General features: G+C 44.8%; 1 protein-coding gene across 5 annotated transcripts in view; it reads right to left on the bottom strand.

Annotated features, from left to right (window-relative positions):
* The window catches only part of LOC139274818 (glutamate receptor 4), a 255,245-nt gene that overhangs the window by 48,377 nt on the left and 187,103 nt on the right, over window positions 1-19,765 (bottom strand). For all 5 annotated transcript variants that reach the window (XM_070891511.1, XM_070891512.1, XM_070891513.1 and 2 more), the window contains exon 10: window positions 725-931. In XM_070891511.1, the coding sequence (XP_070747612.1) occupies window positions 725-931 (207 nt within the window). The remainder of the gene's footprint in view (window positions 1-724; window positions 932-19,765) is intronic.

The raw sequence follows: 19,765 nt of genomic DNA, 5'->3' as shown, positions 1-19,765 counted from the left end.
GAGTAATCAACTTTACCTTATACTTCTGTCTCTCCCTTGCATATAGCATTACTAATATTTCTAGTCACATACAATTCAGCTTAGTTATTTCAACCATCAGCTGGAATTTTCATAGGGATTTCCTGACTGATGATCAACAGATTCCCTGGAGAAATGGTAACAAATTACTAAAAATGGCCATTCATACCATTTCTCTGGGGCATTACCCATCCCTTTCAAAGAGATCAAAAGAATCTGTTTCAGAATCCATTTATTTAATTACTGGATTATTGGACACTCTGAAAACATTTCAAACTTACCTGTATTCTTGCTTCCAGATATTTTGATGTCTATAACATCTTCCTAAGCATTTGGTAATTAGGAGTGTCAATACAAACTGCAAGTGAGCAGACAAAGGGCCTTCTTTATATAGAATTATAGACACAGAAAAGCCCTATCCATACACGTTCACACAATCCTGTTACATTTGGGTTTTAATGCAATGTGTATAGACAGCTCTCAAAGGAGTTGAAATTTCTGTGTATGTTACATGGCCCAAATTTCTCACATGCTATTCTAACAAAGTCACATAAAATAAATGAGCTAATAGCTTTGATAAATAGTGGATGCAAGAAATTGATATAAACGCATTAGCCAATTCACTAAAAATGAACTCACAAGAGAAAATACAAACCCAAAAAGTTTAAAACATTTTTTTTCCAGCTATTGTATAAAAGCTACTTACCCCATAAACAAGTTCGCCCACCATTCCATTCCAGATTTTAGTATCTGGATCTCTTGCTCCATATTTCCCATCAGGAACGATTTTAAGCTCGTACTTGATACCAATGTGCTTTGCAATTTCTGAAGCTAAATCCACACAGTAACCCTCATACTTGTCATTTCCTTCCAGAGTGTCATGATTTTTCTTCAGCATAACATATGGACCCTCCTGATAACCAAAGAACAGATTAAGCCTGCGAAGCACAATAATGAAGTTTAAATTCATTTAGTTAGTCACGTTAAAAGCCCTGCTCAGCAGATGCTCTGATAAAACTTGGTACCAAAGGATAACAATCATTCACAATGAAAGACAAATTATATTTATTTTTTTGTTTTCATTCAATTTAAAGTGCACATACTTCCGCAGGTCTTATCAAGAAAGACAACATGTAACTGGAATGCTAATATAATGATTTTACTATGGTTATGCTCGTGTTATGCTCCTCGTGTACTATGTGGGAAGTCAGGGACGCTTCCAGTGTCCCTGACGACTACATGTGCGGGAAGTGCATCCACCTGCAGCACCTGACAGACCACAGTGCGGCACTGGAGCTGCGGGTGGATTTATTCTGGAGCATCCACGATGCTGAGAATGATGTGAATAGCACGTTTAGTGAGTTGGACACACTGCAGGTAAAGGGTACACAGCCAGATAGGGGATGGGTGACCAACAGGAAGAACAGTGGAAGGAAGGAAGTGCAGGGATCCCCTGCAGTCATCCCCCTGCAAAACAGATACACTGCATTGGATACTGTTGAGGGGGATGACTCATCAGAGGAGAGCAGCAGCAGCCAAGTCCATGGCACTGTGGGTGGCTCTGCTGCACAGGAGGGCAGGAAAAAGAGTGGGCTATAGTGATAGGGGATTCAATTGTAAGGGGAATAGATAGACGTTTCTGCGGCCGTATCCGAGACTCCAGGATGGTATGTTGCCTCCCTGGTGATATCTCGGCGCGGGTGCAGGACATTTTGAAGAGGGAGGGTGAACAGCCAGTTGTCGTGGTGCATATAGGTACCAACGATATAGGCAAAAATGGGATGAGGTCCTACAAGACGAATTTAGGGAGCTAGGAGCTAAATTAAAAAGTAGGACCTCAAAAGTAGTAATCTCAGGATTGCTACGAGTGCCACGTGCTAGTCAGTGTAGGAATCGCAGGATAGCTCAGATGAATACGTGGCTAGAGGAGTGGTGCAGAAGGGAGGGATTCAAATTCCTGGGACATTGGAACCGGTTCAGGAGGAGGTGGGACCAGTACAAACCGGACAGTCTGCACCTGGGCAGGACCGGAACCAATGTCCTAGGGAGAGTGTTTGCTAGTGCTGTTGGGGAGGAGCTAAACTAACATGGCAGGGGGATGGGAACCTATGCAGAGAGACAGAGGGAAGTAGAATGGAGACAGAAGCAAAACATAGAAAGAAGAAAAGTAAAAGTGGAGGGCAGAGAAACCCAAGGCAAATAGCAAAAAGGGCCAAATTACAGCAAAATTCTAAAGGGGCAAAGTGTGTTAAAAAGACAAACCTGAAGTCTGTGTGCCTCAATGCGAGGAGTATTCGTAATAAGGTGGATGAATTAACTGCGCAGATAGCAGTTAATGGATATGATGTAATTGGCATCACGTAGACGTGGCTCCAGGGTGACCAAGGCTGGGAATTCAACATTCAGGGATATACAACAGTCAGGAAGGATAGACAAAAAGGAAAAGATGGTGGGGTGGTATTGCTGGTTAAAGAAGAAATTAATGCAATCATAAGGAAGGACATTAGCTTGGATGATGTGGAATCGGTATGGCTGGAGCTACGGAATACCAAAGGGCAGAAAACGCTAGTGGGAGTCGTGTACAAACCACCAAACAGTAGTAGTGAGGTTGGGGACAGCATCAAACAAGAAATTAGGGATGCGTGCAATAAAGATACAGCAGTTATCATGAGCGACTTTAATATACATGTTGATTGGGCTAACCAAACTGGTAGCAATGCAGTGGAGGAGGATTTCCTGGAGTGTATTAGGAATAGTTTCCTAGACCAATATGACGAGGAACCAACTAGAGGGCTGGCCATCCTAGACTGGGTGATGTGTAATGAGAAAGGACTAATTAACAATCTTGCTGTGCGATGTCCCTTGAGGATAAGTGACCATAATATGGTAGAATTCTTTATTGAGATGGAGAGTGACACAGTTAATTCAGAGACTAGGGTCCTGAACTTAAGGAAAGGTAACTTCGATGGTATGAGATGTGAATTGGCTAGAATAGACTGGCGATTGATACTTAAAGGGTTGATGGTGGATAGGCAATGGCAAACACTTAACGATCACATGGATGAACTTCAACAATTGTATATCCCTGTCTGGAGTAAATAAAATGGGAAAGGTGGCTGAACCGTGGCTAACAAGGGAAATTAATGATAGTGTTAAATCCAAGGAAGAGGCATATAAATTGGCCAGAAAAAGCAGCAAACCTGAGGACTGGGAAAATTTTGTACTATAGCAGAGGAGGACAAAGTGTTTAATTAGGAGGGGGAAAATAGAGTATGAGCGTAAGCTTGCTGGGAACATAAAAACTGACTGCAAAAGCTTCTATAGATATGTGAAGAGAAAAAGATTAGTGAAAACAAACATACATCACTTGCAGTCAGATTCAGGTGAATTTATAATGGGGAACAAAGAAACGGCGGACCAATTAAACAAATACTTTGCTTCTGTCTTCATGAAGGAAGACACGAATAACCTTCCAGAAATACTAGGGACCGAGGGTCTAGTGAGAAGGAGGAACTGAAGGAAATCCTTATTAAGCGGGAAATTGTGTTAGGGAAATTGATGGGATTGAAGGCTGATAAATCCCCGAGGCCTGATAGTCTGCATCCCAGAGTACTTAAGGAAGTAGCTCTAGAAATAGTGGATGCATTGGTGATCATTTTCCAACAGTCCATCGAATCTGGATCGGTTCCTCTGGACTGGAGGGTAGTTAATATAACACCACTTTTTAAGAAAGGAGGGAGAGAGAAAACGGGTAATTATAGACCGGTTAGCCTGACATTAGTCGAGGGGAAAATGTTGGAATCAATTATTAAAGATGAAATTACAGCACATTTGGAAAGCAGTGACGGGATTGGTTCAAGTCAACATGGATTTATGAAAGGGAAATCCTGCTCGACAAATCTTCTAGAATTTTTTGAGGATGTAAATAGTAGAGTGAACAAGTGAGATCCAGTGGATGTGGTGTATTTGGACTTTCAAAATCCCTTTGACAAGGTCCCACACAAGAGATTGATGTGCAAAATTAAAGCACATGGTATTGGGGTTAATGTACTGACGCGGATGGAGAACTGGTTGGCAGACAGGAAGCAGAGAGTCGGGATAAACGGGTCCTTTTCAGAATGGCAGGCAGTGACTAGTGGGGTGCCGCAGGGCTCAGTGCTGGGACCCCAGCTATTTACAATATACATTATTGATTTGGATGAGGGAATTGAGTGTAATATCTCCAAATTTGCAGATGACACTAAGTTGGGAGGTGGTGTGAGCTGTGAGGAGGATGTTAAAAGGCTGCAGGTTGATTTGGACAGGTTAGGTGAGTGGGCAAACGCATGGCAGATGCAGTATAATGTGGATAAATGTGAGGTTATACATTTTGGTGGCAAAAACACGAAGGCAGAATATTATCTGAATGGCAGCAAATTAGGAAAAGGGAAGGTGCAACGAGACCTGGGTGTCATGGTACATCAGTCATTGAAAATTGGCATGCAGGTCCAGCAGGCGGTGAAGGCGGCAAATGGTATGTTGGCCTTCATAGCTAGGGGTTTTGAGTTTAGGAGCAAGGAGGTCTTACTGCAATTGTACAGGGCCTTGGTGAGGCTACACCTGGAATATTGTGTTCAGTTTTGGTCTCCTAATCTGAGGAAGGACATTCTTGCTATTGAGGGAGTGCAGCGAAGGTTCACCAGACTGATTCCTGGGATGGCAGGACTGACATATGAGGAGAGACTGGATCAACTGGGCCTGTGTTCACTGGAATTTAGAAGGATGAGAGGGGATCTCATAGAAACATATAGAATTCTGCTGGGACTGGACAGGTTAGATGCAGGAAGAATGTTCACAATGTTAGGGAAGTCCAGAACCAGGGGACATAGTCTAAGGTTAAGGGGTAAGCCATTTAGGACTGAGATGAGGAGAAACTTCTTCACTCAGAGAGTTGTTAACCTATGGAATTCCCTACCGCAGAGAGTTGTTGATGCCGGTTCATTGGATATATTCAAGAGGGAGTTAGATATGGCCCTTACGGCTAAAGGGATCAAGGGGTATGGAGAGAAAGCAGGAAAGGGGTACAGAGGTGAATGATCAGCCATGATCTTATTGAATGGTGGTGCAGGCTCGAAGTCCCGAATGGCCTACTCCTGCACCTATTTTCTGTGTTTCTATGCTTCTTGGAGGGCATTCAACAAGGTGCCACAACTTCTTACAGTTGTATACAGATGACCAAACAGTAGTCGTGAGGTTGGGGATGGCATTAAACAGGAAATTCGGGATGCATGCAATAAAGGTACAGCAATTATCATGGGTGACTTTAATCTGCATATAGATTGGTCTAACCAAACTGGTTGCAATACGGTGGAGGAGGATTTCTTAGAGTGTATAAGGAATGGTTTTCTAGACCAATATGTCAAGGAACCAACTAGTGAGCTGGCCATCCTAGACTGGGTGTTGTATAATGAGAGAGGATTAATTAGCAACCTATTTTGCAAGGCCCCTTGGGGAAGAGTGACCATAATATGGTAGAATTCTTCATTAAGATGGAGAGTGAAACAGTTAATTCTGAGACTAGAGTCCTCAACGTAAACAAAGGTAACTTCAATGGTATGAGACGTGAATTAGCTAGGATAGACTGGCGAATGATACTTAACGGGTTGATGGTGGATAGGCAATGGCAGACATTTAAAGATCACATGGATGAACTTCAACAATTGTACATCCCTGTCTGGCATAAAAATAAAACAGGGAAGATGGCTCAACCGTGGCTAACATGGGAAATTAGGGATAGTGTTAAATCCAAGGAAGAGGCTTATAAATTGGACAGAAAAAGCAGCAAACCTGAAGACTGGCAGAAATTCAGAATTCAGCAGAGAAGGACAAACGGTTTAATCAGGAGGGGGAAAAATAGAGTATGAGAGTAAGCTTGCAGGGAACATAAAAACTGACTGCAAAACCTTCTATATTTATGTGGAGAGAAAAAGATTTGTGAAGACAAATGTAAGTCCCTTGCATTCAGAATCAGGTGAATTTATAATGGGGAACAAAGAAATGGCAGACCAATTGAACAAATACTTTGGTTCTGTCTTCACTAAGGAAGACATAAATAACCTTCCGGAAATACTAGGGGACCGAGGATATAGCGAGAAGGAAGAACTGAAGGAAATCCTTATTAGTCAGCAAATTGTGTTCGGGAAACTGATGGGATGGAAGGCCGATAAATCCCCAGGGCCTGATAGTATGCATCCCAGAGTACTTAAGGAAGTGGCCATAGAAATAGTGGATGCATTGGTGGTCATTTTCCAACATTCTGTCGAATATGGATCAGTTCCTATGGATTGGAGGGTAGCTAATGTAACCCCACTTTTTAAAAAAGGAGGGAGAGAGAAAACAGGGAATTATAGACCGGTTAGCCTGACATCGGTCATGGGGAATCGATTATTAAAGATATAATAGCAGCGCATTTGGAAAGCAGTGACAGGATCAGTCCAAGTCAGCACGAATTTATGAAAGGGAAATCATGCTTGACAAATCTTCTAGAATTTTTTGAGGATGTAACTAGTAGAGTTGACAAGGGAGAACCAGTGGATGTGGTGTATTTGGACTTTCAAAGGGCTTTTGACAAGGTCCCACACAAGTGATTAGTATGCAAAATTAAAGCACATGTTATTGAGGGTAATGTATTGACGTGGATCGAGAACTGGTTGGCAGACAGGAAGCCAAGAGTAGGAATAAATGGGTCCTTTTCAGAATGGCAGGCAGTGACTCGTGGGGTACCGCAAGGTTCAGTGCTGGGACCCCAGCTATTTACAATATACATTAATGATTTAGACGAAGGAATTGAATGTAATATCGCCAAGTTTGCAGATGACACTAAGCTGGGTGGCAGTGTGAGCTGTGAGGAGGATGCTAAGAGGCTGCAGAGTGACTTGGACAAGTTAACTGAGTGGGCAAATGCATGGCAGATGCAGTATAATGTAGATAAATGTAAGGTTATCTACTTTGGTTGCAAAAACAGGAAGGCAAAGTATTATCTGAACGGTGACAGATTAGGAAAAGGGGAGGTGCAACGAGACCTGGGTGTCATGTTACATCAGTCGTTGAAAGTTGGCATGCAGGTACAGCAGGCGGTGAAGAAGTCAAATGGCATGTTGGCCTTCATAGCTAGAGGATTTGAGTATAGGAGCAGGGAGGTCTTACTGCAGTTGTACAGGGCCTTAGTGAGGCCACATCTTGAATATTGTGTACAGTTTTGGTCTCGTAATCTGAGGAAGGACATTCTTGCTATTGAGGGAGTGCAGCGAAGGTTCACCAGACTGATTCCCAGAATGGCAGGACTGACATATGAAGAAAGACTGGATCGACTCGACTTATATTCACTGGAATTTCGAAGAATGAGTGGGGATCTCATAGAAACATGTAAAATTCTGACGGGATTGGACAGGTTAGATGCAGGAAGAATGTTCCCAATCTTTGGGAAGTCCAGAACCAGGGGTCACAGTCTAAGGGTAAGGGGTAAGCCATTTAGGACCGAGATGAGGAGAAACTTCTTCACTCAGAGAATTGTGAACCTGTGGAACTCTCTACCACAGAAAGTTGTTGAGGCGAATTCGTTAGATATATTCAAAAGGGAGTTGGATGTGGCCCTTATGGCTAAAGGGACCAAGGGGTATGGAGAGAAAGCAGGAATGGGGTCCTAAAGTTGCAAAAATGATCAGCCATGATCATATTGAATGGTGGTGCAGGCTCGAAGGGCCGAATGGCCTACTCCTGCACCTATTTTCTATGTTTCTCTGTTTCATGATGAAGCACAAGGAGTATTAACAGTCAGCTGTATTAGCATTAAAAAGTATTCTGTTTCTGGGTATTTTGTTGTCTAATACATCTTCCTAAGCATTTGGTAATTAGAAGTGTCAATACAAATTGCAAGTGTGCAGACAAAAGGCTTACCTATGTTTAATATAGAATTATAGATACAAAAAAGGCCCTTTCCTTACACTTTTTCACAATCCTGTTCAAAATTTAGGTTTTAATACAAGGTATCTATACAGTTCTCAAAGTGGTTGGAATTCCTCTGTATGTCACCTTGCGCAAAACCCTCACAGGAACTGCCAGCCTCTTCTACATTTTGTAGAGGTGCCTCACAGATCCAATCCTAATGAGCCATGTTTGCTACAAATGTCAGGTGAAGCTGCCATCACTGTCTATTGAGCTCCAAGTGACCTAACGTAAAGTCTGGTCTCAAAAGATTATGTTCACTTTCCAGTTTCAATTAGATAATTTTTTCAAACTTAGGCTCCTTTTCTAGGCTACTGTTGGCATCTTCTCATGTTCGACACCTTAGGATGAACCCAGATCCATGGTTATGTATGAAAGTGTATCTGCATGTGTGCGTGTGTGGTGGGAGAGGGACTTCCAAGGTTCATTTAATTATTCTCCAGTCACTTGGAACACAACAGTATGCGATGACATCTTCACCTGGTACCAATGTCTGAGATTCTATGAATAGTACAGGTTAGGATGTTGATCAATTTACCCATGCCAGGACCCAGCAGTTTCTCGTTTGTTAATCTGAGAATGAAAGGGGTCAAGAGCTGCCAATTTGCTGGTGATGGATTTGACTTTTTAACAATCATGGCCCATTCGGATTTGATCTGAAAGGCCATTCCTGAAAATCCCATTAATCAAAGGACGCGGCTGCTGCCAACAAACCGGAAGCTGTATAGCTATATAGCATGCGCGCTTCCGTTTCGTTATGGGAGCCAGCTCGTTACACTTTTTTTTTTAAACTGGGAAGGGAGTGGGCACGATTAAAAAACTGGGGAGGGAGCGGGCACATTTAAAAACTGGGAAGGGAGTGGGCACGATTAAAAACTGGGAAGGGAGTGGGCACGTTTAAAAACTGGGAAGGGAGTGGGCACGATTAAAAACTGGGAAGGGAGTGGGTATGTTTAAAAAACTGGGAAGGGAGTGGGCATGTTTAAAAACTGGGAAGGGAGTGGGCACGATTAAAAACTGGGAAGGGAGTGGGCACGATTAAAAACTGGGAAGGGAGTGGGTATGTTTAAAAAACTGAGAAGGGAGTGGGCACGTTTAAAAACTGGGAAGGGAGTGGGCACGATTAAAAACTGGGAAGGGAGTGGGCATGTTTAAAAACTGGGAAGGGAGTGGGTATGTTTAAAAAACTGAGAAGGGAGTGGGCACGTTTAAAAACTGGGAAGGGAGTGGGCACGATTAAAAACTGGGAAGGGAGTGGGCACGATTAAAAACTGGGAAGGGAGTGGGTATGTTTAAAAAACTGAGACGGGAGTGGGCACGTTTAAAAACTGGGAAGGGAGTGGGCACGATTAAAAACTGGGAAGGGAGTGGGCACGATTAAAAACTGGGAAGGGAGTCGGCATGTTTACAAAACTGGGAAGGGAGTGTGTTTAAAAAACTGGGAAGGGAGCGGGCTTGCTAAAAAAGCCGGGAACTGTTCTGATTGTTGTTGGATTAATCATTACATTTGAGGATTTTTCGAGGCTGTTTTGTTGAATTTTTTGTTCTGGTCCAGGGACAGTCAGATATATATTCTGACTCAACCCAAACCACCTGGGTATTCATTTTTCACGGTGGAAAAAGGATCTATAGACTTTTCTCATCATGGATTTTTTAAAAATATATATTTTATATCTAATGTTAGTATTGTATTGTCTGCATTGAATATTTTTGTCCACATTTCATTATCATTATAGTTATCACTTGGGAATTATTGTTGATATATCACTCATTTTCCTTTTATTTCTAGTTCGTCAAAAAAGTCAAATAATTTTCTTTCTGATATATATATATATTTAGATCACAGATTACTCTCAACCACTTTATAAAAAACATCTGTGAGGCTACATAAAGGTGTGCATTACTGAAAAATAAGCCACTACAGTAATCCTTTCACCTTTGCAATTGTGTACACCTTGCTATTCATTATTGTATTATCAATTCAGGTGGTCAAAAAATTCAAGGGGCTGAGGTTCTGAGAAGCACATCGAGTGATAGTAATTCATTTCACCTCAGCCATGGAGTCTATTAAAGAAAGAAAGACTTGCATTTATACAGCGCCTTTCACAACCACCGGACGTCCCAAAGTGCTTTTCAGCCAAAAAAGTACTTTTTGAAGTATAGTCACTGTTGTAATGCAGGAAATGCGGCAGCTAATTTGCGCACAGCAAGCCCCCACAAACAGCAATGTGATAATTACCAGATAATCTGTTTTAGTGATATAAAAATATAAGAACATAAGAAATAGGAGCAAGAATAGGACATTTTGGCCCCTCAAGCCTGCTCTGCCATTCAATAAGATCATGGCTGATCTGATCTTGGAAGCTCCACTTCCCTGCCCGCTCCCAATAACCTTTCACTCCCTTATCGCTCAAAAATCTGTCTATCTCCGCCTTTAATATATTCAATGAGCCAGCCTCCACAGCTCTCTGGGGCAGAGAATTCCACAGATTGACAACTCTCTGAAAGAAGAAATTCCTCCCCATCTCAGCGACCCCTTATTCTGAAACTATGCTCCCTAATTTTAGATTCCCCCACGAGGGAAAACATCCTCTCTGCATCTATCTTGTCGAGCCCCCTCAGTATCTTATATTGATGTTGATTGAGGGATAAAATATTGCCCAGGACACTGGGGTTAACTACCCTGCTCGTCTTCAAAATAGTGCCTGCCATGGGATCTTTTACATCCACCTGAGAGAGCAGACATCTTAGTTTAGCATCTCATCCGAAAGACAGCACCACCGACAGCGCAGCACCCCGTCAGTACTGCACTGGAGTGTCAGCCCAGATTTTTGTGCTCAACTCTCTGGAGTGGGACTTGAATACACAGCTTTCTGACTCAGAGGCAAGGAAGCTACCGACTGAGCCACGGCTGACACTAAACCATTCAAAATTTGACAAGAAACAGATGTGTTGGCTCTGCTGTATTTAAAAATTGGGAAAAGAGTAGCACCAAAAAAAGTAATGAGAACAATAGGAAACTAAAGTTAAAGTAACTGAGTTAATGCTTCCACTAAAATACCAGAGAAGAAGTTCTAATGCATTAGTGTTTGACTGCTAGTATCATGCAGTGTAATTTTAAGGACTTTAAATAGAGTGATAAGTTCAAAAGTGACCAAAGAAGTACTATGTCAGGTAAAGTTCCAAAGACCAGAATTCAGATGGGACTGTTCTGCTGCCACAAGTGCAGAGGAATGGAAAGCTCATCCGTTCAAAGGGAAGGATGCAAAACCCAAGGACGTGGTTAGGGTGGGCTGTAAGGGTGCTTCGGAGGCCCCCACTCCAATCTGCTGGTGAATTGAAGTGCCCGACCACTGCTCTGATAGGGGAATCCAAAGACTCATCCCAGGATCAAAGAAAAAGTAAGCCTTTCAGTCTTCAACTCCTAAGGGAGCCAAAATGCTTTTTATTACCTTAGTCTAGGCCGCATATAAGGACCTGTAACTAGTGGGGTGCCCCAGGGATCAGTGCTGGGACCCCAACTATTTACAATCGATATTAATGACTTGGAAGAAGGGACTGAGTGTAATGTAGCCAAGTTTGCAGATGATACAAAGATGGGAGGAAAAGCAATGTGGGAGGAGGACACAAAAAATCTGCAAAAGGACATAGACAGGCTAAGTGAGTGAGCAAAAATTTGGTAGATGGAGTATAATGTAAGAAAGTGTGAGGTCATGCACTTTGGCAGAAAAAATTAAAGAGCAAGTTATTATTTAAATGGAGAAAGATTGCACAAAGTGCCGCAGTACAGCGGGACCTGGAGGTATTTGTGCATGAAACACAAAAGGATAGTATGCAGGTACAGCAAGTGATCCGGAAAGCCAATGGTATCATGGCCTTTATTGCAAAGGGGATGGAATATAAAAGCAGGGAAGTCTTGCTACAGCTATATAACGTATTGGTGAGGGCACACCTGGAATACTGCGTGCAGTTTTGGTTTCCATATTTACGAAAGGATATACTTGCTTTGGAGGCAGTTCAGAGAAGGTTCATTAGGTTGATTCCGGGGATGAGGAGGTTGACTTATGAGGAAAGGTTGAGTAGGTTGGGCCTCTACTCATTGGAATTCAGAAGAATGAGAGGTGATCTTATCGAAACGTATAAGATTATGAGGGGGCTTGACAAGGTAGATGCAGAGAGGATGTTTCCACTGATGGGGGAGACTAGAACTAGAGGGCATTATTACTACTCTTACTACTTCTATTACTACTAGGGGGATCAAGGGGTATGGTGAGAAAGCAGGAATGGGGTACTGAAGTTGCATGTTCAGCCATGAACTCATTGAATGGCGGTGCAGGCTAGAAGGGCCGAATGGCCTACTCCTGCACCTATTTTCTATGTTTCTATGTTTCTATGATCTTAGAATAAGGGGCCGCCCATTTAAAACAGAGACGAGGAGAAATTTCTTCTCTCAGAGGGTTATAAATCTGTGGAATTCACTGTCTCAGAGAGTTGTGGAAGCTGGGACATTGAATAAATTTAAGACAAAAATAGACAGTTTCTTAAACAATAAGGGGATAAGGGGTTATGGGGAGCGGGCGGGGAAGTGGAGCTGAGTCCATGATCAGATCAGCCATGATCTTATTAAATGGCGGAGCAGGCTCGAGGGGCCGTATGGCCTACTCCTGCTCCTATTTCTTATGTTCTTACGTTCTTATGACCTCAGTGGAATTCCTGCCAGCTCTCAGTTAATGCCTTATAATGCGTACTGAGAAGAATTCCCAGGGTATTCAGGTAACATTCCCAGACACGCTCTCTTGACGTAAGGGAGTGGGCAGAAGACGCACTCGCTCCCTCCATCAGATTTTACAGAATCTTAGCAAAACCAGGTTCAACCTGCAGTTGTTGGAGAATCTGACCACTCTAGCACCTGGAGAATTTCAGACCCCCAGTTTTAACTTGTGTACAAAATGAAACCTTTATAGAAATTGGGAGTAAAATTACAGTGATTAAAACAGAAATCAAGTTGCTTAATACATTATCGATTGGCCCACTACCTAGATGTGCAGACCTCGTATTGATAGACAGGTAGTAAAATATGCACAATGCAGTTCTACCTAAATAGTCTTGTGTGCATAGAGGCTGCAGTGTTATCATTATCAGGATACAATCCTCCTGTATGGCTCAGAGACATGGACCATGTACAGTAGATACCTCAAGTCACTGGAGAAATACCACCAACGATGTCACCGCAAGATCCTACAAATCCCCTGGGAGGACAGATGCACCAACATTAGCATCCTCGACCAGGCCAACATCGCCAGCATTGAAGCATTGACCACACTTGATCAGCAGTGCTGGGCAGGCCACATTGTTCGCATGCCAGATACGAGACTCCCTAAGCAAGCGCTCTAATCGGAACTCCTTCACCTCAAACGAGCCAAATGTGGGCAGAGGAAATGTTACAAGGACACCCTCAAAGCCTCCCTGATAAAGTGCAACATCCCCACTGACACCTGGGAGTCCCTGGCCAAAGACCGCCCTAAGTGGCGAAAGTACATCCGGGAGGGCGCTGAGCACCTCAAGTCTTATCGCTGAGAGCATGCAGAAATCAAGTGCAGGCAGCGGAAAGAGCGCGCGGCAAACCTGGCCCACCCACCCTTTCCCTCAATGACAGAGTCTGTGGTTCTTGTATTGGACTGTTCAGCCACCTAAAGACTCATTTTTAGAGTGGAAGCAAGTCTTCCTCAATTCCGAGGGACCACCTATGATGGTGATGACAATGGCTAAGCACAAAAAGGAGACAATAGCACTTTCACAGCTGGTTATAGACTTATTTTATTGTTGTGTCCTGTCACACACTGGAACAGTGATTGCTATGTATTTTAGTGCAGGCTCAGAATCCAATCTGTTCAACTGATGTGATAATGAACCTACTAATTATTGTCTTACTATAGCTGAATTGATAATGTCATGGTGCAGATTATTTAATTCCTCCTGTCACAAGATTCAGAAAATTAGTTAATGTCTCCAACTGATGAAAAAACTGGTAGGTTATGAAAAAGATAAACATTCTAACATAACTGTTCGAAGTTAATTGCTCTATTTCACAGAAAATGTTTTTTTTTTCTCTTCCAATTTACTCCCTCTCTTCCTTTCCTGATGATTTTGAATCTCTGTTGGACTCTGTTTCCAGTGGGTACAGGGAGCATCTGGTACCTCACTCAAGTTGCCATTCTTCATGAGTGGGCCTAGACAGTGAATGTCGGGCATGTTTTGTGACCGTGGGAGATGAGGGTTATCCACGTACATGCATTCCGGCAGGGAACAGTGACCAGGGCCGGAATTTAGCGAAGGATCAGCGGGCGCAATCGGTGGCGGGTCAGGTGGGAAAGTGGTTTTTTTGACAGCAGGTCGGGACCCCGCTGTCAACCCGTCACCACGTGTCTTTCCCAATGTCGGGTCTGTCAGCGCTGAGCAGACCCGACAGGCAGCGGCGGGCGACCCAACTAATCTCATTATTGCCTTGTCAACCAGTTTTTGATATGCTGGTGTCACTTGCCATATTGAACACTGCATTATGATACCTAAAATGAAGCTGCTGATAATGAAATATCGACGCTTGGTTCAAAAATAATAGCTTAAGCCAAGTTATGCATGAGATACAAAATGGGCTGTGCCCTGATTTTGGTGGAATTTTTGTGGATGATTTTAATCAATTTCCAGCAGTGAAAGGCAGAAATATCTTTGAACCAAACAAGAACCAGAATAAATCATATGTCTAATGAACAAGGTGCTGCCTGTATGCAAACATAAGTTGATAAAACATAAATTATGAGACAGGGAAATGATCGAGTATTTGCAGACACAATAAATAGAATGACTGGTGGTGACATGCAAATGATTCATATTGATGTGTTTTTTACTTACAAAGATGAATATAGATGAGGAGATCATTCAGCCCATCGAACTTATCCTTCCATAATAAATGTCAGACCTCGCATCACAGCATCAAACTACCTAACTGATCCTAACATTGTCCCTGATGCAGTTTGCCTCTTTGCATGGAAACATTGTATGCATGGATTACATGTTAGAAAACTCGCATTGAAGGATACTGAAAATGAGCCTCTGGTGTTTCAGCAAATGTCACTGGAGGTAGTCACAAAATGTCAAAAACAGTCTAATAATCTATGTTTGAAGACATTAGAAATGTCTCTGCTAAGAGCAAAACTACAAATGCTAATACATAATGACTTTAAATACAAATACTATTGATGAACTAGTGAATTAGATGGTTATAAATAAATGGTAATGTGGCAATGGCATACATGTATAGATGTATATCTATACATACATGTCCTATTTCCACGATGGCGAATGGGATAGCAGCTCCCTAGGGAGCTCTCACTGAACAAACCTTCCTCTGGCCATCTGTTGCCATCCTTCACCTCTCTCTCCTTCAATCCCCTCCCGCCCTCCGACTGGCCCTAACAGTGGATGCACTTTGACCCCCCCAAAGTATTTTCCTACCCCTAAAACCCGTGCTGCAAGGGCCCGCTGCCCATCCCCCAATCACGACTTACCTTCCAGATCGACCTCCCTTCTGCCAAGTCCCTCCAACTGGATTCTCGCTTCTTGCTCCCCACTGGCCGACTCAGCTGCTCCAACCGATTCCCGGCGATCTCAACAGCGGTGAGCCTCCGACCAGCTCCTACCACAGGTTTGGGCCCTACCTTCACTCCAAGCCCTCGCGCACATGTCTTCCCCCTTCAGACCTTCACTCCACCGGCAATGTTCGGGCCTTCACTCTACCGGCGATGTTTGGGCCTTCACCCCACCGGCAACGTTCGGGCCTTCCTCCCACCGGTGATGTCTTGGCCTTCATACCTCTGCTGATGTCCTGGCCTCCCTTCCTCCAACGACGCTCTGGCCTCCCCCTGGCTGCTGGCCCCACTCAACGGCGGCGTCTCTGTTGAGCACATGGTGTGCACAGTGGCCACTCTGACCTCTCTGACCTCTCCTCCTTCCACAAAGTGGATCTCTGACCATCTCAATGCCTGCCCTCTCAGCCAGGCCTCGGTTTTCTTACCAACTCACCGAAGGGTGCTGCTCAGCGCCGAGTTTATGGCTTGCATCCTGCCGTAGGCAAATAAGCTCATACAGCAGTGCCTGGTCTTCAGTCGTCTTGGACTCCCTTGCCACTGGACCAAGACCTTGCTCTGCTAAGCCCATGTGGTAACCTGTGTGCAACGGCCACCGCACGTTAAAATAACTCACGCACCGGCATCTTCCATCCTTCAAAATGAAGTTCGGGACCTGGAATGTCAGGACCCTCCAACAGCGACAGGCCGGAACGTTGCACCACCATCGTTGCCTGGGAACTTAGACGCTCTGATGTCGACATCGCCACCTTTAGCGAGACCCAGCAGGCAGGGGAAGGCCAGCTCAAAGAACAAGGTGGAGGTTACACCTTCTTCAGGAAAGGCAAATCAGAAGAACGCTGCCTCCATGGAGTTGGTTTCACCATCAAGAACGAGCTGGTTGACCGCCTCAGAGACTCCCCCTACGGGATTAGCGATCGTCTCATGACTCTCCGGCTCACCCTATCCCAGAACCAGTGCGCCACAGTTATTAGCGCGTACGCCCCAACACTCGACGCGACAGATTAGGCCAAAGAGGTACTTTACTCCAGCCTCAAACAATCCCTGTCCCTACAGATGACAAACTGATCCTCCTCAGTGACTTCAACGTCAGAGTCGGTAGGGACACAGACCTCTGGGGAGGCGTGATTGGCAGAGAGGGGGTAGGGAAAACCAACTCTAGCGGTACCCTACTCCTGACAAAATGCCTAGAACATGACCATGTCATCACCAACACCTTGTTCCGCCAGAAGGACCCTTGCTCCAAGCACTGGCACCTGTTCGACTACGTCATCATCTGAGTGAGGGACCTCAAGGACGTGCGCATCACCCGCGCCATGACAGGAGCCGACGACTGCTGGATGGACCACCGCCTAATCTGTTGCGTCATCAACATTAATATAGCCCCAAAGCGACAATGGCAACAGAAGCAATGCCGCAGAAAAATCAACGCCAGGGCACTCAAGGACCCAGCTAAGAGAGCTCTATACAGCCAGCGCCTCACTGCCAACCTGGCAACCCTCGATGACACTGAGACGCAGAATGCCCACAGCGCTTGGTCTGCATTCTGGGCCACCATAACCAGTGCCTGCGAAGAGACGCTCAAGTCACTCAACCAGGAAACACAAGGACTGGTTTGATGAGAATGACCAGGAGATCCAGGACCTAATAAACCGCAAGCGCAGGGCATTCCTGAACCTAAAGCAACAACCCAAATCGGGAGCAGCAAAGCAGCTCTACAGGTGGCTGAAGGCCGAGGTCCAACAAAAAACCGTGACCTAAAGAATAGTTGGTGGGTGGAGAAAGCACAGAATATTCAGCAGCTGGCTGATAGCCATGACGTGCGAGGATTCTTCAACGCCGTCAAGATCACCTACGGCCCAAGCACCCAAGGCTCCAGCCCACTGCTGGCCAAGAACGGGGAGACACTTATCAAGGACACCGAGGCAGTCAGGGCCTGGTGGAAGGAGCACTTCAAAGATCTCCTTAATCGAGACTCTGCCTTTGACACAAATGTCCTCGAATCCATCCCGCAGCATGCTACCCGCCACCATCTCAGCAAAACCCCAGCCCTGCACGAAGTAGAAAAGGCCATCCATCAGCTCAAGAACAACAAGGTATCAGGAGCAGATGGAATCCCTGCTGAGGCATTATTGGCGCGAATGCATGACCTCATCTCTCTCATCTGGAAGGAGGAGTGCTTGCTGGAGATCTCAGAGACCATCTTTAAAAAAGGGGACAAGTTCGACTGCGGCAACTACAGGGGAATCTCCCTGTTGTCGGCCACTGGGAAAGTCATCGCTAGAATCCTCCACAACCGTCTTTTCCCTGTGGCTGAGGTGCTCCTCCCGGAGTCACAGTGCGGATTTCATCCACTACGAGGTACAATGGACATGATCTTCATGGCGCGGCAACTGGAAGAGAAATGCAAGGAACAGCACCAACCCTTGTACATGACCTTCTTTGACCTCACAAAGGCCTTTGACACTGTTAACCGCGAGGGACAATGGAACATCCTCCTCCATTTCGGCTGCCCCCAAAAGTTTGTCACCATCCTCCGCCTGCTCCACGACGACATGCAAACCGTGATCCTGACCAACGGATCCACCACAGACCCATCTCACGCTCAACAAGCTCCCATTGGAGTGGAACTAAACTATAGAACCAGTGGGAACCTGTTCAACCTTCGTCACCTCCAGGCTAGATCCAAGGCCATCCCATCCTCTGTCGTCAAACTATAGTACGCAGACAAGATTGCGTCTGCGCACATTCAGAGGCTGAACTCCAAGCCATCATCAACATCTTCACCGAGGTGTACGAAAGCATGGGCCTTACACGAAACATCTGTAAGACAAAGGTCCTCCACCAACCTTACGCCACCACACAGCACTGCCCCACGATCATCAAAATCCACGGTGCGGTCTTGGACAACGTGGACCAATTTCCATACCTCGGGAGGCTACTATCAGCAAGGGCAGACATCGACGATGAGGTTCAACACTGCCTCCAGTGCGCCAATGCAGTCTTTTCGGTCGCCTGAGAAAGAAAGTGTTCGAAGATCAGGCCCTCAAATCTGGCACCAAGCTTATGGTCTACAGGGCTGTCGTGATTCCCGCTCTCCTATTATGGCTCAGAGACGTGGACCATTTACAATAGACACCACAAATCGCTGGAGAAATACCACCAACAATGTCTCCGCAAGATCCTGCAAATCCCTTGGGAGGATAGATGTACCAACTTCGGTGTTCTCAATCAGGCCATCATCCCCAGCATCGAAGCACTGACCACACTCGACCAGCTCTGTTGGGCGGGCCACGTTGTCCGTATGCCCGACACAAGACTCCCAAAGCAAGCGCGCTACTCGGAACTCCTACATGGCAGGCAATCCCCAGGTGGGCAGAGGAAATGTTTCAAGGACACCCTCAAAGCCTCTTTGATAAAGTGCAACCTCCCCACCAACACCTGGGAATCCCTGGGCAAAGACTGCCCTAAGTGGAGGAAGAGCATCTGGGGGACGCTGAGCACCTCGAGTCTCGTCGCCAAGAGCATGCAGAAAACAAGCGCAGGCAGCGGAAGGAGTGCGCGGCAAATCAGACTCCCCACCCACCCTTTCCTTCTATGAATGTCTGTCCCACCTGTGACTGAGACTGTAATTCCCATATTGGACTGTACAGTCACCTGAGAACTCACTTTTAGAGTGGAAGCAAGTCTTTCTCGATTTTGAGGGACTGCCTATGATGATGACATGTATCGATTCAGTTTGAGGATGAGAAGATTGGATAAAATCCTGTGCAGATTTATGATCCAAAGTAAAGAAGTCAGACCTAACTGGGCAATGGAGCCACCACCAAATACTGTGATTGGAAAGGATAGGGACAGAACAAACTACAAGTAATGTGAACAGTTCCTTGTCGACATTGCTTCAAATACTACACTATATAAATACTTGGTTGGTTCACATAACTAAGTGAATGAGAAAGAGAGAACTGGAACACAATTTATTAATATTACAGAACCCTTAAACATGAATCAGAACGAAGTGTCCCTGAATGTGCAGCAATATGTTATGATCCACCTCATCACTTCCATATATTGTCCCACTGCTGCAATAGGGAAAGGCTAATGACTTTTGTGATACATTA

This window comes from Pristiophorus japonicus, chromosome 10, assembly GCF_044704955.1.
Source record: "Pristiophorus japonicus isolate sPriJap1 chromosome 10, sPriJap1.hap1, whole genome shotgun sequence".
Lineage (NCBI taxonomy): Eukaryota > Metazoa > Chordata > Chondrichthyes > Pristiophoridae > Pristiophorus > Pristiophorus japonicus.
Note: the sequence above shows the minus strand (reverse complement) of the source record. Positions and strands in the feature narration are given on the sequence as shown.